Source organism: Sorex araneus, chromosome 3, assembly GCF_027595985.1.
Source record: "Sorex araneus isolate mSorAra2 chromosome 3, mSorAra2.pri, whole genome shotgun sequence".
NCBI lineage: Eukaryota > Metazoa > Chordata > Mammalia > Eulipotyphla > Soricidae > Sorex > Sorex araneus.
In genome coordinates this window covers 11346746-11373703 of record NC_073304.1, presented here as the reverse complement: position 1 = coordinate 11373703, position 26958 = coordinate 11346746, and the positions used below count along the sequence as shown (strand labels likewise).

The 26958-nt window shown below is 53.9% G+C and overlaps 2 protein-coding genes across 3 annotated transcripts in view; one reads left to right on the top strand and one right to left on the bottom strand.

The window, feature by feature from the left end:
- The window catches only part of EFCAB11 (EF-hand calcium binding domain 11), a 188004-nt gene extending 176976 nt beyond the window's left edge, over window positions 1-11028 (bottom strand). Inside the window, exons 1-3 of the mRNA XM_004610301.2 lie at window positions 10914-11028; window positions 9407-9502; window positions 6419-6464 (exon numbers count right to left, since the gene is read on the bottom strand). Of these exons, the coding sequence (XP_004610358.1) occupies window positions 6419-6464; window positions 9407-9502; window positions 10914-10988 (217 nt within the window). The 5' untranslated portion in view covers window positions 10989-11028. The remainder of the gene's footprint in view (window positions 1-6418; window positions 6465-9406; window positions 9503-10913) is intronic.
- A 920-nt stretch (window positions 11029-11948) lies between these two features.
- Window positions 11949-26958, top strand: part of TDP1 (tyrosyl-DNA phosphodiesterase 1) — a 52946-nt gene continuing 37936 nt past the window's right edge. For both annotated transcript variants that reach the window (XR_008629288.1, XM_004610252.2), the window contains exons 1-6: window positions 11949-12083; window positions 17430-18025; window positions 18555-18598; window positions 19227-19282; window positions 21214-21310; window positions 26179-26213. Coding sequence is in view for 1 of the 2 variants with exons in the window: in XM_004610252.2 (XP_004610309.2) it covers window positions 17440-18025; window positions 18555-18598; window positions 19227-19282; window positions 21214-21310; window positions 26179-26213 (818 nt within the window). In the remaining variant the exon portion in view is untranslated. The remainder of the gene's footprint in view (window positions 12084-17429; window positions 18026-18554; window positions 18599-19226; window positions 19283-21213; window positions 21311-26178; window positions 26214-26958) is intronic.

Genomic DNA, 26958 nt, shown 5'->3' with positions numbered 1-26958 from the left:
CCAGAGACTGGCAGCAGGAGAGAATGAGGATGTGAAGGAAAAGACCCCCCCCCCGGGTACATTGCTGGTGGGAAACGAGCATAACCGCTACAGAAAACAGTATGCGGAGCCTAAAAAACTAAACCTGGAAATTCCACGATTCTGCAAGACCATTTTTAGATATTTAGCCAAAGGATATGAACACGCCAGTTAGGAAGGAGATCCGCACCCCGGGCTCAGTCCAGCGATACTCACCACCGCCAACAGGGCCCCCACCAGTGCTCCCAGGCTTGGCGAGAACTGGACGAAGGCACCGCGACACATGGACGCTCTGTGGACCAGTGCAGCGCGTGCCTTTTGTGACAATATGGAGAGAGCTGGTTACTGCAAGTAACTAACTCAGGAATGACCAGATGGATTCACTGAGACATAGACAACAGATGACCAAAGCAAACCAACTGGAAAAACACGACAGATACAAAACTCTTGAGTCTGGGAAACTCTTCTCATGCTCAGAGGCAAAGGAGGGTTGCAGGGGAGGGAAGGGCAAGGGTCACTTTGATAGTGTGATGCTAAAAATGGACAATGGGTGCGCTGAGACATGTCTACTTAGGGAGGCGGAAGCCATAACCCGGAAATTCTGCAGCATTGCAAATCAATGGTTGATCAATAAAACCTGGCTGCACGGCCAACCGGGGTTCAATTCCCAGCATCCCATATGGTCCCCTGAGCACTGCTGGGTAATTCCTGAGTGCAGAGCCAGGAGTAATCCCTGAGCATCCTCGGGTGTGACCCAAAAAGCAAAAAACAAACAAACAAACAAACAAAAAAACCTAACAACTGGCTGGAAATATAAATAAAATGGAAACATCACTAAATAAATAAAATAAATAAATAAAATGAAATAGGAATAAAATGAAAACAAGCAGATGCTTTTCCGCTGCCCATCCTGGCTGCTCTCAGGCTCCCCCTACATATCTTTCCTCCGCCTGGTCTGGTCTGCTCCTATCCTAACGGCTTTGCCTGTAACTTCTCACTCTGACTTTTCTCAAGGAACCGCTACTGACACGGCCCGCCTCTTAGGGAGACAGACGCCTGGGGACTCTGGATCTGGGCACTCAGGTTTGGGGGCTGCGACACCCTGAAGGGAAGAGGGTATAGCCCAGCAGGGTCAATCCAGGCTGTGCCTCTAGGCTGTACAGTGAGGCCGGGGAACGGCCTGGGAACGGCCAGCTGGCGCCCTCTCCTGGCCTTGTCTGGAAGGGAAAAGGTTCTGTACCTGTATCTGTCCTGAGACGGGCAGTTAAAACCAAGGTGAGGTAGACCAGCACCTTTCAGCCCCTCTACACCTGCAAAGTGGCACCAGACCCGTGGTTGAAGACCCACTACTCTGGTTGGCAAGAGAATTCCCAAATCAGTCTCCCCAAATGTCAGAGGGCAGATTACGGGAGTCCATAGCTCCCAGAAAGCCCTTGCCCACGTTTTAGTTCTTTGAGATCAAAACGAAAGGGCTTGGGGACAGGGCTCCAGGGCCTGGAGTACAGGCTTTGCACACCTGAGTCCCTGGCTTCTTCTCCCCAGCCCACCACCCCAGCACTTCTGGAAGCATCCCCCTGAGACAGAAGTCCCAGCCCCACCAGATGTGCCCCCTCCCCCCCACCCAAGCATAAAAAGAAACATTTGAAAAAACCTTTCAGCTGCATAAACCCTCTTCCTTCAAGTAAATCAACATGCAAATATGGATTATATCATTAAATGGGGAAAAAAAAGCTGGTCTGCAACCAGTTTAGTATTGAACAGCTCTAATAGGGGAAAGTCTTGTTAGCAGAGCGCCCGCTGAGCGGTGACTCTGCTCAAGATGATTGTTTCTCTTTCCTCTGGGCCGTTTATGGTGTCGAGTCCTGCCTTCCCCCAACCCTGTATGTGAACACAGCTAAAGCCAGACGGAGAGTCAGTCCCTTGGCTATACATCTATTTCTTGAATCGTGGAGAAAGTGCTCCTTTGATAGTGAATTTACCATGGATGTCAAGACTAGAAGAAGGAAAAAGACCCGGAGTTTGGAGACTATGGAATCCACTCACAGGAAGTCGGAAAAAAAGAGGCCAAACACCTGCCTGCTGAGCCCATTCCTCCAGCCCAAATCCTAGGTAGGTCCCCTGCACCCCTCTGATGACTGATTTACTTTGTGACCCTTTGAAATATTCTGTAATGAATTATTAGGCAAAGGAGCTAGGAAAGGCGGCATGCTAATGGCTGACAAGCGCATGTGAATGTAGGTGAATCTTTGCAAGGAAATGCAAACCGGAGCAGGTGCAGGGACCAATCATCCGCTTCGGGAAGCCTTACTCCTGGGGAAGACTATTTTCAGTACTAGGAGGGAAAAAAAAAATCCAGAACTGAAGCCGTCCTCTGTGAATTATAAAATCTGATGAATCTGCAAGAAGAAAAAATTCCATAGTAAATCAGTCTTCATTACAGAGAAGAACTTGGGTGTGGGAGAAACCATGAGTATGCATGAGCCAGAGGAACTCTCATCCCAAAGGTAAACCTGCGGCACACAGCAGCACTGTGGACACCGGTGACAAAGGGAGGGAAGGCCATCCTGCAATCAACGCGGGAAACGTTTGTGCTCAAAGTCAAAATTCAAGAATTGAAGAACCCAGGTAGGAAAGAATTTGTAAATCTCAAGAACATGTCTTCAGCCACCAGCCAATCCTCAGAAGCAAAGAAAACGCAGAGAGGAGACTTGAGCCAGCAGCAACCCATGACCCTACCCAAGAGAACCTCAAAAAAAGTGATATCATGAAGGCAGTGATGTTTACCCTCCACTGCGCTGAATTAACCAGATAGAGAGCAACTATATAAAGATATATGGGGGGCTGGAGCGATAGCACAGCAGGTAGGGCATTTGCCTTGCACGCAGTTGACCCGGGTTCGATTCCCAACATCCCATAGGGTCCCCTGAGCACCACCAGGAGTGATTCCTGAGTGCAGAGCCAGGAGTAACCCCTGTGCATCACCAGGTGTGACCCAAAAAGAAAAAAGATATATGGGGACACTTATAACAATTCAAAATGTGAAGCAATGCACCTAGTATATTTAGTATATTTAGAAATATACTAAATATGGGAGCAATTTCTGTCAGAAGTCAATATTTGCTCCATGTAAGCAACTCAATCTACATGGAAAGATGGTGGGCAACCTGTCTTCAAGGGCTCATGCCTCTCTATACATCAAAGAATTAGTCCCGGCAAGAACACCTTGGTGAAAGCAAATCCGTGATTCAGATTCGGAGATCATCGATATCGATAGGAAGAAAGTCTGTGAGAATAGTGAGCATGAGAGAGCCTTCGACTACAGTCACACCTGCTAAAATCCTACCACAGAAAACTGCTTCATTACTCTAAGTGACCCCGAAAGGCTAACACACTGCTGATCAGTGAAAGAAACACTACCTTTCTCAGGAACACCAAAATATCACAGTGATTTATTATACTACATTACCAAAAGGCAAAAAGGGTGTCTAAAAAATGTCCCAGACAGAAGGAAACAGGAGACTAGAGAACTGACACCCCACCCCCTACCACCACCCCCAAGAGCACTTCCTGTACTGAAAAATGTATTCAAGACCATCTTAGATCACGTGACAACAGAGTGGGCCAATCAGATGAAACTCTGGCATGGACATAAACCTCTGGGGCTGGTATGAGCTGTTCACTCCCTGCACAGCCAGGGGGAGCACGGCATAAATAAATAAATAAATAAATAAATAAATAAATAAATAAATAAATAAATAAAGTGCCTGCAAAGAAAAAAAAAATGGGAGAGATGGTGAGAAACTCAGCAGTCTGGGGCACATGCCTTTTGCATGCACCAGGATTCAAGCAAGACCCCTAGGAGAGCCCCTGGTGGTCCCTGGCACCTAAGGACCTGAGCAGCACTGCATTCTCAGGCCCTAGCACTGAACCGTCTGGCTCGCTGACCAAGAGTCACTGGGAGTCGTCCCGGAGTCCCCACAGTGCCTGGGAGGTCGCCACCATCAAAGCAGGCAAATGGGGTGAATGTAAACAATTGATGGTCTATATGGGCTACTGCCATCGTCTATACCGTCTATACCGTTTCCACTTGGCACCTCTTTGTAAATAAGAAGTGCTCCTCGCCCTTAATCCAAAGGGGACTTTTCACAGAGCCAGGCAGCTTCTCTGGATCTCTGGCCCTCCGTCTCCCTTCTCTTCCTTATCCCTCTCCCTGGACGGTTCCATGAAGCGCTGGGACATGTGCTCTTCCCTCTGCCAGCGACACCCAGGAGACAGGCTCCCTGACTCCCCTCGGAGCCCCTGGGCAGCTCGTCGGTTCGCATGGCCAAACTTCCGCACCTTCCTCTCCTACTCTCCCACCCCGGAATTGCTCTTGCTCACGTCAGCACACACGGTGGGCCGCCGACGCCGGGGGACGCTTCATTCTCAGGCTCCTGGGCTTTTCCACGGCACGGAGTGTGGCCGACACCTGGGGCACGGCCACCGCATTTGGCTTGGGCTCAAATGCCAGTGACGACTCCTGCCCCTCAGCCCTGCCTCGACCACTCCTGACTTCCCACAGTTCACAGGACACCCCCGGGACAGGGGCTCATCTATGACTCTTGCAGATGGCACTGAGAACCCTCGACTGGCATGACACCCACAGGGATCCCCTCAGTCCAGAACTTCCCTGGTCAGCCCAGAATCCCATCTTCACACTGCCCACGGAAACTTCCAGAACCTCACATATTCAGGGCTAAGTTTAGTCCCCCCAGGCCCCAACATTCCCCCCCTCCCAGGATCCCCACCTCAGCACCACTTTCCTCCATTCTGCTCAAGACAAAACCCAGAATCACATATTAGGATTGGAAACCATAATAGTTTACCCTTATGTTGTTCAACAGTTATTTTTCCTATAATAAACATATTTCCAAATACCATCATTATTTTTTTAAAGATCCAAAACACTTAAAGAAATAGGAAACAAAAAAATATGTGCTTAGGGGCCATAAAGATAATACAAAGGGTAGCGCATTTTCCTCGCACATGGCCAATCTGGGTTTGATCTCTGGCATCCCATATGGTTCCCCAAGCATCACCAGGAGTAATTCTTGATTACAGAGCCAGGAGTACCAAGAGTAATCCCAGAGCATTGTGGGGTGTGACCCCAAAACAAGAAACAAAGAGACAAAGAAAGCAAGCAAGCAAGAAAGAAAAAAGAAAGCAAGAAAGCAAGCAAGCTGTGCTTAGCCATTGCTACAACAGTCAGTATATGGAAGTAACCCAAATGTCCGATAACAGATGAATGGATAAAGAAGTAGTATATGGGACTGGAGTGATAGTTCAGTGGGTAGGGCATTTGCCTTGCATGCAGCTGACGTGGGTTCGATTCCCGGTATCCCATATGGTCCCCCCAGCACCACTAGGAGTTATTCCTGATGCAGAGCCAGGAATAACCCCTGTGCATCGCCAGGTGTGACTCAAAACGCCAAAAAAAAAAAAATTAAAATGTAAGTAGTCGTATATATGCACAGTAGAATACTATATAGCCATGAGAAAAACCAAGTCATATAGTTCATGGCAACCTGAGTGGCACTGGAGGGTATTGGGCTGATGAAATAAACCAGAAACAGAAGGACAGATACAGGATTGTCACTTGAGAACCAAACCAAGGGTACGAACAGTATCAATTAATAATAACCCTTGAATGCTGGATCACAGACCCACCTTTGGGGGAATGCAGTCAGGGCAATGAATAAGCGGAGGAGAAGTAACACAGGAACCAGGTGGAGGTTCTGAAGCACCAGGGTGGTGCTAAGGGAAGTAACAGTGCACCCCCAAATCAGAACTGCCAATCAACAGGAAATGGGGGGCTGGGAGGGAGGGAAGGAATGCTGACCAGAGGTGACACAGGGGCAGGGGTGGAAGGTCATGCTGTTGTTTCTGGGCCATACCCAGCTGTGACCAAGGCAGAATTCGGGGGACCAAATATGGAGCCAGTGGTCCTGGGTGATCCGTGCGAAAGGCCCCTCTCCTGCCACGATTCTGTACATTCATTCCATAAACTTGAACACGAGTAGAACCCTATTCCCTAAACTATCATTTTAAAACTTCTTAAAGATTTGTTTAAACATTTTGCTTTGGGGCCGGAGCCATAGTACAGCGGGTAGGGCATTAGCCTTGCACCCAGCCAACCGGGTTTCGATCCGCAGGGTCCCATATGGTCACCCTAGCACCACCAGGAGTGATTCCTGAGAGCAGAGCCAGGAGTAACCCCTGACGGTCACATCATCGGATGTGACCCCAAAAGCCAAAAACAAACAAAAAAAACATAATGCTTTATGGTTTCTATCACATTAATTTCTATTTCCGGATTTTCCTAAACAAAGGTACAGAAACTTGATAATAAATAGCATATTACCGGAAGTGCCTGGAGTTACTGAAGACATCACAGAATTGGTTTCTACCTAAAAAAAAAGAAAGAAAGAAAAGAAAAAATCACTTTATACAATGTTTTCCCTGTGGCCGTCCTTGCTTCACAGTGAATGAGGAAGGGATGAGTTTCCCGCGATGTCTGCTTAGAACAGCTACGGTTTCCTTCCTTGTGGGTCTGTAAGTTAGGAGGTGTGTCTGCTACTGACCTCTACTCACCCCCCAACCGCATCCCACTGACCAAAACAAGGGGAGGGTAGAAAATCAACTCACCTGTGACATTTCGTAGCACCATTATTTGCTAGTGGTAAAAGTCACATCAAGTTGAAAACATGGAAACTATTTAAAATTGTGGAGGAACAAGAGTTTTGCACCGTTAAACCCTGGCCTCCGCTGAGCACACTGCGAATCCCTTGGCCCAGAGTGGCTCGCGCTTGCTTTTTCACTGTGTTTCCAGACGCATTTGCAAACCTGCCGCCGCAGATCTGCCTGCAGCACCTGTGACAAGTTAAACATGTGCCCACCTGGTCGCCAGGGCCTCATAAACATCGAGGGCGGGAGTCTGGGAGCCGCCGCCGCAGCCCTGCCTCATCCGTTGGCATTTCTTGGTCTAAGAGAAACTGTCTTTAAAGAACAGCACTGGGTCTCTGCCCCGCCCCCTGCGCACTGTGCGACCAGAAGGGAAGACACTGCGCATGCTCACAGCGCCCTCCGTGTCGTGGGATCTGAACTCGCTTTCTGCCCTGAACCTGCGCCTCCTGAATTTTCTTTTTAAGTGTTCTTTTGGGCCACACCCCGTGGTGCTCAGGGCTTAGTCCTGGCTTGGCGCTCAGGGATCACTCCTAGTGGGGCCTGGGGGACCATATGGGGATCGAACCCAGGACAGCCGTATGCAAGACAAGTGCCCTGCCTGATGTACTGTCACTCTCCCAGAATTCATTTTCTTTTTCTTTCTTTTTTCATGCACAGTGGGTAGGGTGTTTGCCTTGCACGCAGCCGACCCGGGTTTGAGTCCTCTGTCCCTCTTGGAGAGCCCAGCAAGCTACCGAGAGTATCCTGCCCGCACGGCAGAGCCTGGCAAGCTCCCCGTGGCGTATTCGATATGCCCAAAACAGTAACAAGTCTCACAATGGAGACGTTACTGGTGCCCACTCGAGCAAATCGATGAACAACAGGACGACAGTGCTATAATGCTACAGTGCTACTATGTTTTATGTTTGGGTCACACCTGGCGATACTCAGGGCTTCTCCCTGGCTCTGCACTCAGACTCCTGGTGATGCTCAGAGGACCATCTGGGATGCCAGAAATCCAACCCACGTCGGCCTCGTGCAAGGCAAATGCTCTGCCCGCTGTACTAACACTGTCCCCACCACCAAAATTTGGTGGCATCACTAGGACTATCTCAGTCTGGCAGTTACTCCCTTTTGTTCCCATCACCACAGCCCACTGTCACCATGGCCTGACTTGGCCACCACTAGGGACCCCAGGACATCACATCCAGCAGCACCCCTGGGGGACAAGCCGCCCAAACTCCTACTCTAGTGCCCACTGAAACAGGAGCCCCCTCTTGTTCTGCCTCTAGTTTAGTTTCTATCACAGCGTTTTCTAACCCGCCAGGCAACTGAGCTGCTTCGAAACAGGATGTAGGTGGGAGATGAAGTACAGGCTAAGGGACTTGCCATGCACGTGGCTGACCCGGGCTCAGTTCCCAGCCCTGTATCCTCCCCTCGGCACTGCCGGGAACACTTCGGAGCACAGAGCCAGGAGCAGGTCCTGAGTACTGCTGGATGTAGTCCCTAAAGCAAAATACCCCAAACAAAACCCAAAAAATGGCTACATGCCCAAATTTCAACCAGCAATCTAGCAATGTCCCGGGGCACAGTTATTTATGCGCACTGCGCCTGCGCTACTCCTGTCCTGAAGCTCGGAAGACGAGTGAAATCAAAACCAATTAAGCAGATCCAAGAGGGGAAGAACAGAATGAGACCACTGTCTCTTTTCTAGCTGGATCCAGGTTAATAAATTCAAGTGCTCCTAAGTCTTGAGGCCCTTCCGCCTGTTTTGGAATTTCAGCTGAACTCCATTATCAAGTTGGAAGCACCCTGAAACCAACGGGCCGTACACCGGCGCTGTGTGTGTGTGTGTCCCCTAATGCTAAAGCTGCGATGCATTTAAGCGTGATGACATGGGGGCGGGGCGTGGAAGCTCGTGCCCCCTTGGCTTCACGGCGTTTGCAATCTGACACAAATAGACCCACAGCTGGGCCAAAGAGATTGCCAAGCTGTGGGCCTAATGAGGGCACGAGAGGCCTTTGCAGAGCAGAGCTGGCTCTGCTAGACAGCTGCCCGGAAGGCTTTAAACCTGGACAAGCTCTTTGCTCTGATTAACTCGAGGTTTGGCTGCCCAACGAGAGGAATCGGCTCTGGACTGGAAGTAACAGGAAGTGGTGGGGGAGGGGTTCCACAAAGAGAGGAAGGAGGAAGCAAGGAATAAAATATTTCAGGATTTTCTTTTTTGTTGTTTCAGGGAGTTTGCGTGGGTGGGGGGCGTGTGCTCAGGGGCTCCATGCTTGGGAGTCATTCCTGGCATTGCTTAGGGGGAACCCTGAGGTTCCTGGGATCAAATCCTGTCCTCCCGCTTGCAAAAAATACGGTGTTAAAGAAAAAAATTCTTAAAGGTTACTTCCTCTGTTTTTCAGTTAATTTCTATTCCCAACAGCCCCCTTCTTTTCCTCTTGAAAGCTCTTTAACATCTTCTATGTCTTATCATTCTTAACAATCTGATGACGGCATAAGTTTCAAGGGCTCCAGTGAGACAGATTTTGAATGCTTCCCTGAGATTCTCTAGGAGAAAGACTCCAATTTCCCACAGGACACATCTCTGACATTGATGCAGCAATTGACTGTAATAAAGGTTTCAGAGGATTCATTGACTCCCTGACTGTTGGCCCCATCCCCAACCAAAGCAGAGTCCTACCTGGGAGGGCTTATACCCAAACAGCATTACAACAGCAACCTTAAAGTCCTCTCTGCTCAGGTAGCCTTTGTTATCTTCGTCGCATGCTTTAAACACCTAGAGGACATGAAATAACCTTGTTAATAAGACATTGTTGGTGCTAGTATTTTTATTATTACTCACATTAAATGTCACTGTCATTGTTGTCCCGTTGCTCACCGATTTGCTGGAGCAGGCACCAGTAACGTCTCCATTGTGAGACTTGTTACTGTTTTTGGCATATCGAATACGCCTCGGGTAGCTTGCCAGGCTCTGACGCTCTGGCGAGATACTCCAGGTACCTTGCCGGGCTCTCGGAGAGGGGCAGAGGAATCGAACCTGAGTCGACTGCATGCAAGGCAAACACCCTGCCGCTGTGCTATGGCTCCAGCCCCACATTAAATGTAGACGTCCCAAATCTAAAACTCAACCCAGCAGTCAATCAGAAATGGAGTTTTATTATCCTAATTTTATTTATTTATGCCAGATAGGAAGAATGTTATATGCCACAAATTGTCATACCAGCCATGGAAAACAAAATCACTAAAGACAAAAAGGAACTGATACTGTATTGAGAACTCAGCAACTTTGGACTGTTGACTTCTGTAGAGCTAAACAAGAAATCAAAAAATGTGTTTAATGATTTTTTTAAGAACAGTACTAATAATATTCTTTTATATGGTCTACTGCAACACCGTGTCCATCTGGTGTAGTACCCGGCTCCCTTTCACCATTATTTTAATTCTCAAAAAATATTATTGATAGGGGCTGGAGCGATAGCATAGCGGGTAGGGCATTTGCCTTGCACGCGGCCGACCCAGGTTCAAATCCCAGCATCCCATATGGTCCCCTGAGCACCTCCAGGAGTAATTCCTGAGTGCAGAGCCAGGAGTAACCCCTGTGCATCGCCAGGTGTGACCCAAAAACCAATATATATATATATATATATACATATATATTATTGATAAGCATCTCAAAAATTACCTCCAGAGTGCAAAACGACTTAACTGGTTGGTTAAAAACTCCTTAAAACTACCGTCATACATTCAATTCTACGTGAGTTCAAGAGGCTGGTGTGTTTGGGTTATTTTAAAGTTCAATTATCTATTTCCGCCCCGACCCCCCCCACAGTTACAAAGTTGCTCATGATTGGGTTTCAAGCATACAATGTTCCATCACCCATCCCTTCACTAGTATATATCCCCACCAACGTCCCCAGTTTGAACACACACACGACCCAGCCTGGTTTTGAAAGGCGGGAAAAGGAGAGTGGAAGTTATTCATAAACCGTGCAAGGGTGGGAAAAAGAAAGGGAGCGTGGAAGTAACCAGAACACCGGACGGGGAGCCAGAAGCTTCGCAACCCTGGGCTTAGTCATGTTACAAGACACACCAGCGGGACAGTCGGGTCTGTCTGGGTAACCCGGGACCTGGACCCGGGGCGGGGACGCGAGGCCGCAGACCAAGCCACAGTTCGATCTGACACATACTTGCACCCACTTCTTGTGTTCTGTGGGGCTGGCTTCCCGGGTCCGCGGTCGGGCTCCGAACTCAACGGGAAACATCGCCCCTAAGATCCACCGAGCTCTCCGCCCGCGCGCTAGACAGCGAGATGGGAGGGGAAGCCTCCGGCTCCCGGCACGCTCAGGCTCTGAGGGCTGTGATTGGGCGTGCAAGCCCGACGTCGCCTCCTATTGGTCGGCCTGAGAGGCGCGGTCGCCGATCCTACTGTCCTATTGGGTAGCAGTTTTGTTTAATAACGTTTCCTTGGAACAGCCAATGGCGGAGCGACTCCCAGACACCACCACCCCCACCAACGCTTGGCCACGCCCCATCTTGTTTCCTTAACTCCTTGCGCACCGTGGGGAATTTTCTGCTTGTCCAGGTACCCTTTTTCAATGGGTCCTGCATGTTTTTGTTTAGTTTAGGTTTTTTTTGCTTCTTTCCCTACCTTTGCAAGTTTTGGTGCGACCTAAGTCCTGGATTCACGTGCAGATTAAGTCTGTTGGAACCGCGCTGTCCGGAATAGCTACTTTCTGATTTAGTCTGACAACAACCAGTTTGTTTCAAGAACCCTCTTCTGATCAATCAGTAAAATGTAAATGGAAACATACATCTCCGTGTTTCAACGCAGAAATAGACCTTCGAGGTTCTGGGCTGAGGAGGGTGGTGATCTAAGTTTACCCTTTGATCGGACTGTTCTCTCCCACTCCCGTTAAGATAATTCATTCTTCTATCAACTTTTAAGAGAAACCCCATGGCCCCACCAGGAGACGCGGGTGGGGGGGGGGCAGCCGCGGTTTGGAGGCAATCCCGTATAGAGGATTTTTTATGCTAATTTAACAAAAAAGACCGCCGCGAGGTAACACTTTTTCTCTCTCCGAGCTGGAAGCGGCCAGATAGCTCTCTTTCCCCCTCGTCTTGCTGCGGAGTACGCGGGGGTCTTTAGGACCCAGCGGCGGGCGCCCCGGAAAAGGAAGGGCTGCGCGCACGGCGGGGGGCGGGGTCGAGCCTTGCGCAGGCGCGGTAGGGCGGGCTCCGAGGTAGTGGCGGGCTCCCAGGGGGTGGCGGGCTCCGGACGTCTCGCAGCGGTGCTGGGCAGAGTCCCGGGAGCCACGGCGGCCGCGGGCAGCCGGCTCTTTCCCGGGCCCCGCCGAGTCGTGAGTACCCAGGCCCGGGGACCGGGGATGGAGCCCGGGGGGGACGCGGAGCATCTTGCAGGAACGCCCGCGAGGGGCTGTGGGCGTGAGGGTTCCCCCCCCCGCCGCGTGCACGGAGGGTGGGCTCGGTGGCCCCCGCTTCGCCTCTCCGTGCAGCCTGCAGGGTGGGCGTCGCACTGAGCAGCGCGCTTGCGAGCTGGGAGTGAGTGCGCGGGGCATGGTCATCCCTCGCCCCGAGTCAGGGCACCGGGAAGTGCGCGGCTGCCGGCGCGTGTGCGCCCGCTGCACCCCGAGCCCCTGCAGGCCGGGTCTCTGCACCCCCATGCTCTCTCTGCAGCGTTGTGGGGCGCGGCGTGCCTTTGGACGGTCCTGGCTTTAAGACTCCTTCCTCTCGGTGCACTGCACCCCATAATAGCTGCTCAGTAAGTACTTGGTGCTTGCTTACTTACTCAGTAAGTGCTTGGTGCTTACTTAAATGGGTGGACTGCCGCCCATTTAGCAGAGTAGGAAGCTGAGGCTCAGCTGCTAAGAAGCCTGCGGAATGACAGCCCAGGGCGCCGATTGGAATGGGGACTGGGGGGGTCTATATTTGCTCGCTCCTGGCCACACAGCTCTTCCACTGAGTCAAATTTCTTGTCTTCCTAGTGGTCTGTGAGTAATAAGGAGCAGCTGAAAGTATGTACGAAACGCCTCCTAAGCCTCTAATGTTAGTATTTGGCGGGAGAGTTTCTACTTTTCCTTGCACCTTGACCGTATAGCTGTAATGCCTATTCCGTCATGTATGCGGATACCAGCCCCTCCTCCCCGAGGCTCGGCTTATTAATTTAACATCTATGCTAATATCTGCTAAATGGGGTGTTTTTTTTTTGGTTGGCTTTAGGAATTAACTTGTGGCAGGCTCAGGGACTTTATGGGGGTGCTGGGACTCGAACCTGGGTCGGCCACATTCAAGGCAAGCGCCTTACCCACTGTACTATCTTTCACACCTCCGTGCTGAACATTCTTAAATGAATTTGCTCTCTAAAGAACTGCCTTTTCGCTTGCCTTGCATGCAGCCAACCCCGGGTTCGATTCCCAGCATCCCATATGGTCCCCCGAGCATTGCCAGGAGTAATTCCTCAGCATTGCTGGGTGTGACCCAAAAAGCTAATAAAAAAAAAAATTTTTTTTTTAAAGAACTGCCTTTTTAGGGGCTGGAGCGATAGCACAGTGGGTAGCGCATTTGCCTTGCACGTGGCCGACCTGGGTTCGATACCCAGCATCCCCTGTGGTCCCCTGAGCATCGCCGGGTGTGACCCTAAAAAGAAAAAAGAACTGCCTTTTTAAAAGGATGCTTTATTTTGCTCTTATAAATCTAACGAGTCATCAGCTGCCTCTGTGGGTTATAGTGGGTGTCAGGCGTCTCTGCAGCAGCTTTCACACACACACACACACACCTCTCTGGGACCCACACTGGGGGGGCTGAGCTTGGCACCAGAATGGGCTGGCCCGTTCCCGACTGGGTGTGGATTTGCCTTCAGATCCCAGAACCTCCACTTGGACCCGGCAGAGTTGCAGGGCCCAGAAACAACCCGAGTGCGTTGCTTTCCTTAAGTCTGGTGTTAGCAGAGCGTGAAGCTGCTTTAAACAGCCTAAAGAAAGCCCCGGGGTTCTCGGCTTGTCCCACGGGGTCACTGACAGGTGCTGCGGAATGGGAAACCGGCCTGATGAGGGGAGAATCCAGCCCTGCTCCTGGTTTTCAAGAGGGGGGGGGGTGTGGAATCCTGGGTGGTCTTGGCTTTGCCAACAGTTAAGTCCGAGGGCTAGGGGATCCTGGGTGGTCTTGGTTTTGCCAGCAGTTAAATCCGAGGGCTAGGGGGTCCTGATTTTCATAAAACTGAAAGAGCTGGGGGCCGGAGCGATAGCACGGTGGGTAGGGCTTTTGCCTTGCATGCGGCCGACCCGGGTTCGATTCCCAGCATCCCATATGGTCCCCTGAGCACTGCCAGGGGTAATTCCTGAGTGCAGAGCCAGGAGTCACCCCTGTGCATCGCCGGGTGTGACCCAAAAAGCAAAATAAAAAAAAAAAACAAACTAAAGCGGCCGGGAACCTTCTAGACTTGCGCCCCCAGCCCTAGTTGGATGATAGTATATTCCAAGGGGTTCTTGCTTTGCCTTGTTCTGATTTTTCTTCAGTAAGTAAACAACTCTCACTCCTAGTTGGGGGGCCGCTTCTTGGGTCTCACCTGGTGGGGTTCAGAGGTTAGGCCTGGCTCTGTACTGGGGGCGAGGGGTGGACTACAAGCCCTACCACAGACCCAGACTGGAGCCGCCGGGGTTGGCTGCACGCTGGGCAAGTGTCTTCACCTCCTGTTGTCCCTCCTCCGAGGTCTGAAGCGAGAGCAGCACTATCCGCGTTGATCCGGAGCTAACACTGCTCTCACTTGCCCCCAGCCACCTCGTGTGGTTCTAGAAATGGAGAGAAGGTTCCAAGGGAGGCTTGAGAAGTTTGCAGTGGGGGTTCTTCAGCTTTTGAGCTCTGTTTCATTTCTGTGTAACTCACCTTGGGCGGGTGGTTGTAGCCCAAAGCGCTCAACCTGTAGCTTCTTTTTTTCTCAGCTAAGAACTCTGAGCCCCTTTGCTCTGGAACAGGGCCAAGTGGCCAGTGGCCCCGCTGGCTTGCCCTGGTGAGTCTCACCCAGTACCCCTCCCTGCAGCTGTTCACTCAGCTTTCAGACCTGCTTCCTCTGGAGAGGGGTGGGGGTGGGGGGTCCCTTTGTTCTCAGATCACTGCTTTTTTCCTTTAAGTCGCCAAACTTGCTTGTGGTATCTTTCTTTTCTTGAAAGTAAATTGTTGCAGCTCAGCTTTCTGTCCAGCTGCCCCTGGCGGGTGTTTAGGGTTGTTTTTGCTGGGTGGGGATGGTTTGGGTTTGGGTTTTTAAAGAAAATTCAAAGATCCCTTAGGAAGGTGTTTCTTTTTTTTTTTTTTCTTTTTGGGTCACACCCGGCGATGCACAGGTCTTACTCCTGGCTCTGCACTCAGGAATCACTCCTGGCAGTGCTCAGGGGACCATATGGGATGCTGGGAATCGAACCCGGGTCTGCTGCGTGCAAGGCAAACGCCCTCCCCGCTGTGCTATGGCTCCAGCCCCAGGAAGGTGTCTTTTTAAAGTAAGGCAAGCTCTTGTGTTGTTTTTTGTCTTTTTGGGTCACACCCAGAGAGGCCAGGGGTTACTCCTGGCTCTGCACTCAGGAATCGCTCCTGGTGGTGCTGGAGGGAGGCGGGGAGGGGGAACAGATGCAGGGATCGAACCCAGGTCAGCTGCCTCCCTCTGTCCTATCGCTTGGGGCCCGTAGGTGAGCTCTTGAGGAGACCTAGCCTCTGGTTCTTTGGAATTTGCAATTCCAAATTTGAATACATTTTGTGATCCATGCAATGTGGGCCTTGTTATTTGATTTGCTTTTGTTTGGGGTCACCGCTGGCGGTGTTTCTACCGTATCATTCCTGTTCAGCTGCACACTTGGGGGTCACTCTCGGCAACTCCTGGTGCCCCATGGCTGCTCCCCACAGTATCTCCTCCTGGGGTTATTTGGACTGAAGCGATAGCACAGCGGGTAGGGCATTTGCCTTGCACGCGGCCAACTCAGGTTCAATTCCTCCATCCCTCTCGGAGAGCCCGGCAAGCTACCGAGAGTATCCCGCCCGCACGGCAGAGCCTGGCAAGCTACCCGTGGCGTATACGATATGCCAAAAACAGTAACAATAAGTCTCACAACGGAGACGTTACTGGTGCCCGCTCGAGCAAATCGTTGAACAACAGGACGACAGTGCTAAGTTGTTTCACTAAGAAGTACAGTGCCTTCTCATCTTTGGTTTTGCTTGGGGGCCACACCTGTGCTCAGGGGCTTGACCTGCACGGTTGAGGGTCGCTCCCAGCAGCGTTGGGGGACCAGGGGGTGCCCTGCAGGGATGGCGGTGGGGCCTCCTGCTTTGGTCAAGCCGTGCGTTGCCCATCACACAGCCCCTCTCTCTGTGATGCTCCCTGTCTCTTGTCCTTGATGGGGTTTGTGCGGACACCTGATTGCGGTGCTCCCACATTTTAGCCGTGGTGCTCACAGGGGTGACCCCTCTGGTCATGGAGCGTACATGCGTGGCAGTGGTGCTCACCCGTTTGTGCTCCTTTAGCTTCGATCCTTGGCACACGTGCGGGCTGCCCCGGGCAGTCAGCGTTGAGACCGTGTGGTTGTGGTGCACACACACCTCCTCACCCTGCTCTTCCCGGCCAGGGTGCTCACTGACCTTTCTGGGCGCAGTGCTCGCTGGAGGCCGTGTCTCTTTGCGTGGTTCCCACACACCCGTGGCTGCAGGGCGGCCAGAAACAGGTTTCAGTGCCAGAGGATCGCAGCCGCCCGCGTCCCCTCCTCACAGGCGTTGCGGGGATTCGGACTCGACCGTATGCTCGCAAGGTAGGCGCCCGGAGCCGCTGCTCTAGGCCTCCCGTCTAGTTACCTGTTTTATTGTGTTTTTCTTTTTGCAAATTATAAACAATTTAGGAGGAAAGAGCTACTTGATTTTTACCAATCCTTCGAAGTATTCTCCAGAACGTTTTTGTTGTTGTTGTTTCTTTTTGGGTCACACCCGGCGATGCTCAGGGGTTACTCCTGGCTCTGCACTCAGGAATTACTCCTGGTGGTGCTCGGGGGACCCTATGGGATGCTGGGAATCGAACCCGGGTCGGCCGCGTGCAAGGCAAACATCCTACCCGCTGTGCTATGGCTCCAACCCCTCAAGTTTCCTTCTTAAGACACTTTTTTTTTTTTTTTTTTTTGCTTTTTGGGTCACACCTGGCTCTGCACAGGGGTTACTCCTGGCTCTGCACTCAGGAATTATCCCTGGCAGTGCTCAGGGGACCATAGGGGATGCTGGGAATCAAACCCGGGTCGGCCACATGCAAGGCAAACGCCTTCCCCGCTGTGCTATCGCTCCAGCCCCTCCTTCTTAAGACACTTTAAAGGGCCAATTATCTAGGTTATCTGGCCCCCTTCCCCTTCATTGGCACCAAAACTACCCCAAGCACTGCCGGGAGCGAGCACTGAGCCAGGAGTAGGGCCTGAGCACGCCTGGATGTGGGCCCAACCCCCACGCCACCCCTCTTCCCTGCAAAAAAAAAAAGAAAGAAAGTTTTGATTCCCAACGGTTTGTTCAGCTCCTTCCGGGACCAGGTTAGATGGGACCAGGCTAGCCCGGGCTGTGCCCCCCCCCACCCATCTCTCACGGGGGCGGGGGCTGCGGTTCCCCTGGGCCCCAGTGGGCACAGCTTGGGCCTAGGGGGTGGGGAGGAGTCACCCTGCTCCCCTGTTTTCCAGACGCGGCGCCATGTCTCAGGAAAGCAGTTACGGGAGGTGGACGATATCCAGCAGTGACGAGAGCGACGAGGAGAAGCCCTCGCCGTCCGTCCTGCCGCCCGCCCCGCCGTCTGTCCCCCCGTCCGTCCCCCCGTCCGTCCCCCCGCCCAGCGCGGACGGGGCCGGGCACGAGCCCCTCTACACGTGCTCCGAGGCCCGGAGAGCTGCCCACAGGCGGAAGCTGTCACCCCTGAAATTCGACGGGCCCCAGGCCGCCGCGGACGTCTCCCCGGCCAAGAGGCAGAAGCCCGGCAGGGCGCAGGAGGACACGGGCTGGTGCCTGTCCAGCAGCGACGATGACGGCGAGCGGCCCTCGGACCCGCAGCCGGCCGGACCCCGGGCAGCGGAAGCGGGGGCCAGGGACTCCCCTGCCAAGGCTGGGACCCGCCAGCCAGCCGGAAGCCACCGGCCCCGGCAGGAGGAGGAAGAGTATGAGACCTCGGGGGAAGGGCAGGACATTTGGGACCTGCTGGATAAGGGGAACCCCTTCCGGTTCTACCTCACCAGGGTCTCGGGCATCAAGGCCAAGTTCAACTCCGCGGCCCTGCACATCAAAGGTGAGTGGGGGAGGGAAATCGGGCGCTTTGCCCCCACACGACCCCTCCAGGAGCCCTGCTTTAGGGTTTTGGCGGCTCGGAGGAAACTCATGTCGGCAGGTAGGGGCAGCGGCTCGAGTGGCCTGTTTCCTGCACGCAGTGGACGGTCACTCACTGGCCACTGTTGAGTCGCATTCAGCCCAGCATTTGGCCTTTCTTCTGTGGGCGTCCAGCGCTGGGGACGTACCTACCTGGCCACTGGGCTCTGGTCCTTCAGGGCATTGGCTGGAAGACACATCCCCCCCCCCCCAACCCATGGCCCGCTGTCTTGGGCGCTTCGTGTCTCTGAGTTACTCGCCTTTTGGGTCACACCCGGCGATGCACAGGGGTCACTCCTGGCTCTGCACTCAGGAATTACCCCTGGCGGTGCTCAGGGGACCCTATGGGATGCTGGGAATCGAACCCGGGTCGGCCGCGTGCAAGGCAGACGCCCTCCCCGCTGGGCTGTTGCTCCAGTCCCCATGGACGAAAATGTTTTTTGTCTTCTCAGATATTTTGTCTCCCCTGTTTGGGACCCTCGTGTCTTCAGCCCAGGTGAGTCTGCGGTTGGTTTTCTCTTGGGTAGAAAGAGGGTAAGTACATCTCATGAGACAGTCCGGGACAGGCTCTGAGGGGGACCCTGTGGCCAGGCTGGGGTCCTCATCTTCACAGATCTCATGAATGCTCCAGGCTCTCCCCTGGCATGAACAAAGGGGTCCCCACACCCCCACAGGAAGAGCAGCTCCCCTTGGGCCACTCCTTCGGCTGGGGCCTGGGGCTGGGGGGCTTTGCAGGTGCCCCTGAGCGAGGGCCTATCCCTGCGTAGGGTCACCCAGGTGGGGGCCGACGCCCCACGGGTGAGTCCCGTGCCAGCCACTGGCCACAACCGGTCATTGCCACAACCAAGCCTTGTGCGTGGCAGCCCTGCCCCCGGGCGCTGTTGGAACCGTGACTTTGGGCTGCCCGGGGTACCCCGAGCCCGATTTCTCCTCTGCTCCCAGCCCCCACCAGCTGTCCCCTTGAGCACGGAGCTTCTTCGGCTTGTGACTGAGCGTTGTGGCAGGCCCGCTGGGTTCCTGATCTGGGCCGGCGGGGCTTGTGACCGATGCAGGGGCACAGTGACAGGCTGAGGGTCTGTCTCCCAGGCGCCTGACTCAGTTTCTTTTCTCGCCCTCCCGTCTAGTTCAACTACTGCTTCGACGTGGACTGGCTCGTCCGGCAGTACCCCCCTGAGTTCCGGTGAGTGCCACGGGGCGGTGGTGTCTGTCCCTGTTCGGGCGCCAAGGGACCCCAGAGCGTTGCTTGGCCCCCACCACCATGATGAGACCCCCTCCCACAGGGAGCACCCTGCCCGGTGACCACTGTCCAACGTGCCGGACCAAGGAGTCACGTGGAGGAGCGATGGGGACTCTCTCGCTGTCCCTAGTCTCGTGGCTTCTCGGGCAGATTTTGGCCGTTTTCCTTGTTGCTCTGTCCAGACGTAGGGAAGGGCCACAGGGAACTTCCTGGAAAAGACACGGCAGCGAGGGGTGGAGAGAGAGTACGGCGGGAGGGCATTCGCCTTGCACATGGCCGACCGAGGTTCGATCCCCAGCTTCCATATGGTCCCCCGAGTGCTGAGTCAGGAGTAACCTCTTAGCAGAGCCGGTGTGACCCCAAAACAGAGATGAAGAGGGTGCCCTGAGGGTGCCCGTTCCCCCCTGCTGTCTCCTGCCTCGCTGACTCTGCCTGCCCCTAGGCTTCGAGCAGGGGCACATGGAGCCTTCTGGAAGGCAAGAGACATAGGCCAGGGAGTATCAGTCTCTCTTTTGCAGACCCTCGGCTGCTTGGCAACCCTCACCGAGTCTCTCTCTCTCTCTCTCTCACTCTCACTCTTGCGCTCTCCCCTCTCTCTGCGTGTGTGCGCGCACACACACACACACACACACACGAGGGTGCTTTGCGTTACACACACATGAAGGCACTCACACACACACACACACACACATGCACGAGGGCACTCTGCCTTACTCGGGACCTGAATTCCGTACTTAGCCAGAAACGCCCACCCAACGCTGGTCTGGGCCCTCGTGGCCCACGCGAGAAGCACATTCAGCTGCTGTGCCTGTCTGGGGTGGTCTCTACACCCACCCAGTAGAGGTGAGGGCGTTCTGCTTCAGTCCATCCATCACTGGCCCGAGTGTCTCTGCTGGGTTTTATATCTCAGCATTTTTCTGCCCGTAGGCTGAGGTCGGCGTGCCCGTGGTTGTATTGTTTCCTAACCGGTTAGAATATCTGGGGGGCGCGGGGGCGCGGGGGCGCTTGGGGCTGGGGTCAGCGCTGCAGCCTTTGCCAGATCACTGCCGTGAGTGAGCGTGGTCCCGGGTGCGAGTGGCCGACTCCCGTCCTGCCGTGAGATTGATAAATGTGGAGGCGGCTGGCGCTTCATCCCGCCTGATTGCTTGTCGGAGAAAAATCCAATTTGGGTTTTGTCGGGCGAGCTTGTAAAGATATATTGATTTCCCGGGATTATCTCGCTTTGATTTAACCGGCGAAGATTAGGGTTCCCTTAAAAGCTCTTTTAATCTTTTGCTGGAGAGTGTTTTTCGTGTTGGCTTTCGGGAGTTCAGCGGAGCCCCGGCATGGCTCCCCCAGGAGCGCGGGCTCTGTTGGAATAGCAGCGGCATCGCCTTGCAGTTACGGAAGGCCTCGTCGGAACACACAGTTCTGCCCGTGACTTGGCCTCATGCAGCGGGCCAGGGCCCCGTGTGACCGGGAAACCCCGGGAGTTTCCTGGCTCCTGGCCGCGAGGACCCCCGTCTCGAAGAAGGGGCAGGAGAGGGCCTGTCTCTCTCTGCACATCCTCCGCTGGTTCTGATCTCTGTCCTGCTCTAAAGCACAGTGCTCCCAACGACCCTGTCTGGCCAACAAAGAAAATCACTCCGGATGTCCAAGTGACAGTCTGGGTCACCTCCCCGCTGGGGCCCCTATTGTGAATGTTTGTTCGAGGGGATCCACTGGCCCCCTGCTTGGGGTTCGCCCGGTTCTCAGCCGCCCTGGCGGCCAGGAAGCGTGTCCAGTGGGAGGAAGCAAGGGTCCACGTGACCAACAGTGCATTCTCACGTGCAGGGGAGGGGGGTGGAGGGGTCCGTGTGACGGGCGGCGGCCCCTGACGCGTCTGCTCTCTGCAGGGGGAAGCCCATCCTCCTCGTGCACGGTGACAAACGGGAGGCCAAGGCCCACCTGCAGGCGCAGGCGAAGCCCTACGCGAATGTTTCCCTCTGCCAGGTAAGCCGCGCCGCTGGCGCCCTCGGACGCCTGGAGGGGGGTCCGGACCTCGGGCCCATCCCCCTCCCTGTGTGGGACTTCCCTCTCCAGCCCCCGCCACCAGCGCCGGTCAGGCCCTGAGACAGCCCCCCCCTGCTCTGGAGAAGCAGTCGCTCGAACCCAGGGCTGGGCGTGTGCCCGTGAAACAGACATCCACAGAGTGCAGATTATCGGGGGTCCAGAGCGGTCCCACGGCAGGTAGGGCGCTTGCCCTGCCCTCGGCAGCCCGGGGCTCCCTCCCCGCCCGGCAGAGCCAGGAGCAGGCCCTGAGCGCTCCTGACCCAAGAGCCCCGGGTGTTGCGGCCTCGCCGGGCAGGTGCCTCTTGGTCCTTCTGGCACCTTCCACGCCGAGTTAGTTCTCCTTCCCGCTCCGGGTGCGTGTCTGGTGCTTCTCCTTGCCCAGGTCACGGCGCTGACCTGCGCTCTTAGCTTCTGTCCGCGTGCCCCGGCGTGCCTTGCCGTCACGTGACTCCACTTCTCCTCTCGCCGCCCCGTCTGCTGGCTCCCGGTTTCTCCCAGGGTCCCTCTCCCGAAACCCGGGTCTCGGGCCTATTCCTTTGTGTTTCACGTGCATTTGCCGTGCCAGGTCCTCCGGCGGCTCTCGGCAGCCAGGCTGCACCGGAACCACGGCCCGGGTTATTTGGGGGCACCCAGTGTAAGGTCTTGGCCATAGCAGGTTGGGGGCAAAGGGATCACTGGTGGACCCGTCACAGGTGCATCAGAGTGGTCTGGTGGGACCAAAACAAAGTGGAAAATAACCCCCCTCACCACAGATACACACACTCACATACACACTACACACGCAGAGAGTAACGGTTGCCAGCCAGTTTCTCTGCAGTGTCGTAGTAACTTTGTCTTCGCACCTTGCGTCGGAGCACAGCAGAGCACAGCGTGACCCGCACGTCTGGAGCCCGGATTGTGCCGATGCTTTGCACTCCGGGTGTGAGAGACACCGGCGGGCCCAGGGGAGGGAAGGAATTCGGAGGGCGCTGTGTTTCCCGTCCGGTTTTGGTCTCCTTCCCAGGGGCACTCAGCTGCCTCTCCTGGGGCTGCCCCTTCGCGGTGGACCCTGAGCCTGGGGCCCCGGTCTGAGCTGGCCTGCCACGGCAGCGCGCCACCACGGGCCGCTCCCACTGCGGGAGTGTCCACCCTGCCCTTCCACTCGTCAGCTTCTACCCCGTAGAAGTAGGGTTTGTACCCATTGTGCCGCTTTGTGTAAGCGCTTGCCCAAAAATCTACCCTCAAGTCCTTTTGTTTGGCTCTTATTTTCAAAAACAAGAGGTGAGACTGTCTTAATAGCTTATGGGATTCCTGGGGGACAGAAAATAAAGTAACAGAACTGAGGCTGGCCCTCCTGGTACTGCTGCAGGCCGGCCACTAGGGGGCGCGGTGAGCTGTGGCCCGTGCAAAGAGCTGTGCCTTGGACCAGAGCCCTTCCCGCGCACTGCAGGATTGTGACCCCCTAGGGGATCTGTTGAAATAACGCTTTTTTTTGCCTCTATTTGTTGTTGGGGTTTTTGGGGGGTTGATTTTTGTTTTTTTGTTTGGTTGGTTTTGTTTTGTTTTTGTTTTTTTGTTTTTTTTGTTTTTTTTGTTTTGCTTTTTGAGTCACACCCGGTGATGCTCAGGGGTTACTCCTGACTCTGCACTCAGGAATCACTCCTGGCAGTGCTCGGGGAACAAATGGGATGCTGGGAATTGAACCCGGGTGAGCCACGTGCAAGGCAAACACCCTCCCCACTGTGCTATCGCTCCAGCCCCCTGCCTCTCTTGAAGATGAATTCTTGGTTTCTTTCTCAGCGACATAGTGTCGTGTGACTTGGCTCAGATCCTTCAGTCAGCATCTTCAGGGGGAGCCTGGGATGGAGGCAGGGCTCAGGTGTTGGTGACGTCTCCCCTCCGTCCGTCCTGCATCCCGGAGATGAAGCGCCAGCTCTGCCCTCCGCCTCCCTCGCACGCTTACTGGGCACAGGCGTCTTTGGGACTAGCCGAGAAGCTCACGGTTTACAGCAAAACTAAACCCGAAAGCCAAGTCTTGGGGCCGTGGCTCTCTCGGGGTCAGCACACACAGTGATAGCCATCGTCCGAAGGTGGACATTTTAGCAGGGGAGGGACAGTCCCCTCTCTTGTGGCCAGACCACACCAAGCGCGTGCTGATCTCTTGTGGCACCCCCACATGTGGAGTCAAGGAGAATTGGGCTCCCCCACTCACCCCGGTGCCCTTCCCTGTCCCCCGAGACCAGCTCCCCAGTGGGTGAGATGGGGTCCCATCCTAGGGTCCAGAGAGACCAGCTGTTGCCCTTCCCGAGCCCTCGGTCTCTCAGCCCCTGGGCATTGCCCACCTGACCTTTTACAGGTGAGACTCGGGGACTCAAGTCTTGGCTAAACATTCTCAAAGCTGGGGCTGGAGCGATAGCACAGCGGGTAGGGCGTTTGCCTTGCACGCGGCCGACCCAGGTTTGATTCCCAGTATCCCATATGGTCCCCTGAGCACCACCAGGAATAATTCCTGGTGCAGAGCCAGGAGTGACCCCTGAGCATCGCCAGGTGTGACCCAAAAAGCAAAAAAAAAAAAAAAAAACATTCTCAAAGCTGTGGCCCATGAACTGTTTTCCCCTCCCGTCTGGTTTAACTCTCATATTTCCTACATGTGAAGCCATGGGTGACAGCCCTGGGCCTGCTACCCTGAACCCCAAACAGGCAGGAAAGGTATTTTCTGCTTCTCTGCCACCTTCCCCGTGGCTTTGTAAAGGCAGTTTGGTCACCTGAAAACAGATTCAATGTGTTATCTTTTTTGTAACCATTTTTACTTAGATACTAAGATTGACAGTATTGTTACTCATCCTTTTCATGCAGGCGTCATTCCAGACCCCCCTCCACTAGGGGGCGCCTTCCCCTCCAGTTTCCTGGGGACCCTCCTGCCCTCACCCCCTCACGTAATCTCAATTCTGTAGACAAAATCTATAGTGCCGATGGCTTTGACTATTTGTTGTTTCCTTACTATGTTTCTTTTGTTTTGTTTTGTTTTTAAATCTCATATTCAGGATTTTAAAAATCCTTTTTTTTTTTGTGCATGTGTTTATAGGTGTTTATAGCTGGAGCAATAGCACAGCAGGTAGGGCATTTGCCTTGTAAGTGGCCCACCTGGGTTCGATTCCTCTGTCCCTCTTGGAGAGCCTGGCAAGCTACCGAGGCTATCCGAGCCTGGCACGCTACCCGTGGTGTATTCGATATGCCAAAAACAGTAACAAGTCTCACAATGGAGATGTTACTGGTGCCCACTTGAGCAAATTGATGAACAACTGGATGACAGTGATACAGTGCTATTGTGGAGGTGGTGACACCCTACACACATTAGGCTAATCTGGAATCCCACAAAATTGTAAACATACGATAAATTGATAAAGCAAAAATTTTCTTTTCACAGACTTTATTTTACAGGCATGCAAGTTTTAAAAATTGATCTTGTGAATAATTCTTTACAAGCACATTTTAAGATTCACATGAAATAGATAAATCGCACAAATGTGAAATTTAGTGTGAAGAGAAGTACAAGGGGAGACTCCAGATAGGCCTGTACGAGTATGAGAGCGTGTTCCCTGGGACTGGCGCCGTGGCCTGCCGGCTCGGGCCTCTCCGCGTTGCTCGTGGCCGGCCCACGTTCCTCCGTCTCGTCTTGGAGCGTCTTGACCTGTTCCTCGACTGTTGCTCACCTCCTGCTCGGAGCCTCTACTGAATTTTCTGCCTCCCCTCCCATTATGCCTCATTCTGCCCTCGCTGTCTCATTTCCATCCCAGACTTGCTCGTGCTTTGCCCAAAACCTGGGCCCTTGTTTCTCTGAGCTCAGTAAACGGCCTCTCCGCGGTGCCACTGAGGGCGCTGTCCGAGCTGCGGGTGCCGGTGGTGCCTGTGTCACCGTTTCCTCCCTGCGCCTACCCCCGTGGGTTTGCCGAGCTCCTGCAGTGCTGCAGGGGCGGGGGGGGCGAAGTTTGCCGTGCGCCCCCCTGGGACTGGGAATGGCTCTTTCCCTTCCCCGCCCGTCCTTACCCCGAGATAGGAAGTAAAACTGTGAGCCGAGTGGTTTTCGCCAAGGAGCATGACTGTCTACCATTGGAGGCCTCAGCCTAGGGGCTAAATTGGCAGCCGCTGCCGGGCTCGTAAGAGAAGGAGCTTCCATTCTGGTTATTTTTTTGTTGTTGGATCTTACCCAGCGATACTCAGGAGTCACTGCTGGCTCTGAACTCAGGAATTACTCCTGGCGGTGCTCGGGGAACCATATGGGATGCTGGGAATCAAACCCGGGTCGACCCCTTGCAAGGCAAACGCCCTCCCCCACTGTGCTATCACTCCAGCCCCGGAGTTTCCGTTCTAACTCCAGGACTCCCTGTGCTCGCCATGGTGTTTCTTTCGATGTGCTCGGAGATGTTCCTGCACAGATTAATTTCTCTCTAAGCCAAGTTTCTAATTTAGAACCTTTGCATGGAAGTCTCCTTTGTTTTCATTAGTTTTTGACAACGAAAGAAATTAGGTCTCACACTTCTAATTACAGGAATTAAAAGTGTCGTGCTATGTATTGAATCATTCTGGGTAACTTTTTTTTCTAAAAATAGCTAGAGTTTGGGTTTTTTTTTTTCCTTTTAGTGAGTCTTAAGTGATTATAAAAGGTCCATGTCCAGTAAGGTCCACTAGAGGGCAGCAAAAACAACCTTCAAAATTTCAATTTGGGGGGAAAAAAATAATTCAACCTGTGCAGCGTTCTCTAATTTAATCTCCGGTAACTAGAGGATATCGAGTCTTTCTGAAATAAAATGACTTCTTTTTCATCCCAGGCAAAGCTGGATATTGCATTTGGAACACACCACACGTAAGCCATTTTTTTTACTCCGGGGGAGTCTAGAGAGGCTTTAGAGGGGTTTGGGTGCTGTTCAGCGTGTGCCCTGTGGGTGGCGCTCTTGCGAGGCTTTTGCTGGGGGCGGGGGAGGCCCAGAGACAGAACTGGGGGATTCTGCCTCTCAGCGAGGAGGAATCCACTGGGCCGTCTCTGCTTCCGGTTCGAGACGTTGGCCAGGGTCTGGAGGGGCCAGCGGGGGTCCGGGCCCGTGGATATGGAGCAGGAATCACCCCCAAGGTCCCCTTAGGCTTCTGGAAAGAGCCTAAACAGCCTGACCTGTAGAATATCAGCGGAAAGACCTGGGCCGATGGGAGAAAGGTGTCCAGCATGGGGGGGTGGGGGGCGGTGACAAGATGACAAAGATCGGGTCGTCGCTATTCCCCTTTTTGGGAACCGTGGTTTTCTAGTGGGCTGGCCAGCAGCTGGAGAGGCGGCTGCTGTCTGTCCCCGTCTCTGCCCCTGGCCTGCGTGTGGCCCACAGCCCGGCCACTCGAGCCAAAACGGCACCAGGGTGAGTCCTGTACCCGCGGACAGCATGGCCCAAGGATCAGGGCCTGGAGACCACCGTGCTGGACCAAGTGGACACGGGCGCTGCCCCAGGCCCCCTGTGTCTGCAGCACAGAAGGTTTGCCCGGAAGCGGGCTGGGGCGCCACTCGGCCTCCGACTCTGGCTGTGCTCATAAACCTGTGCTCAGGGGCCCCAGCCACAGGGCAGTGG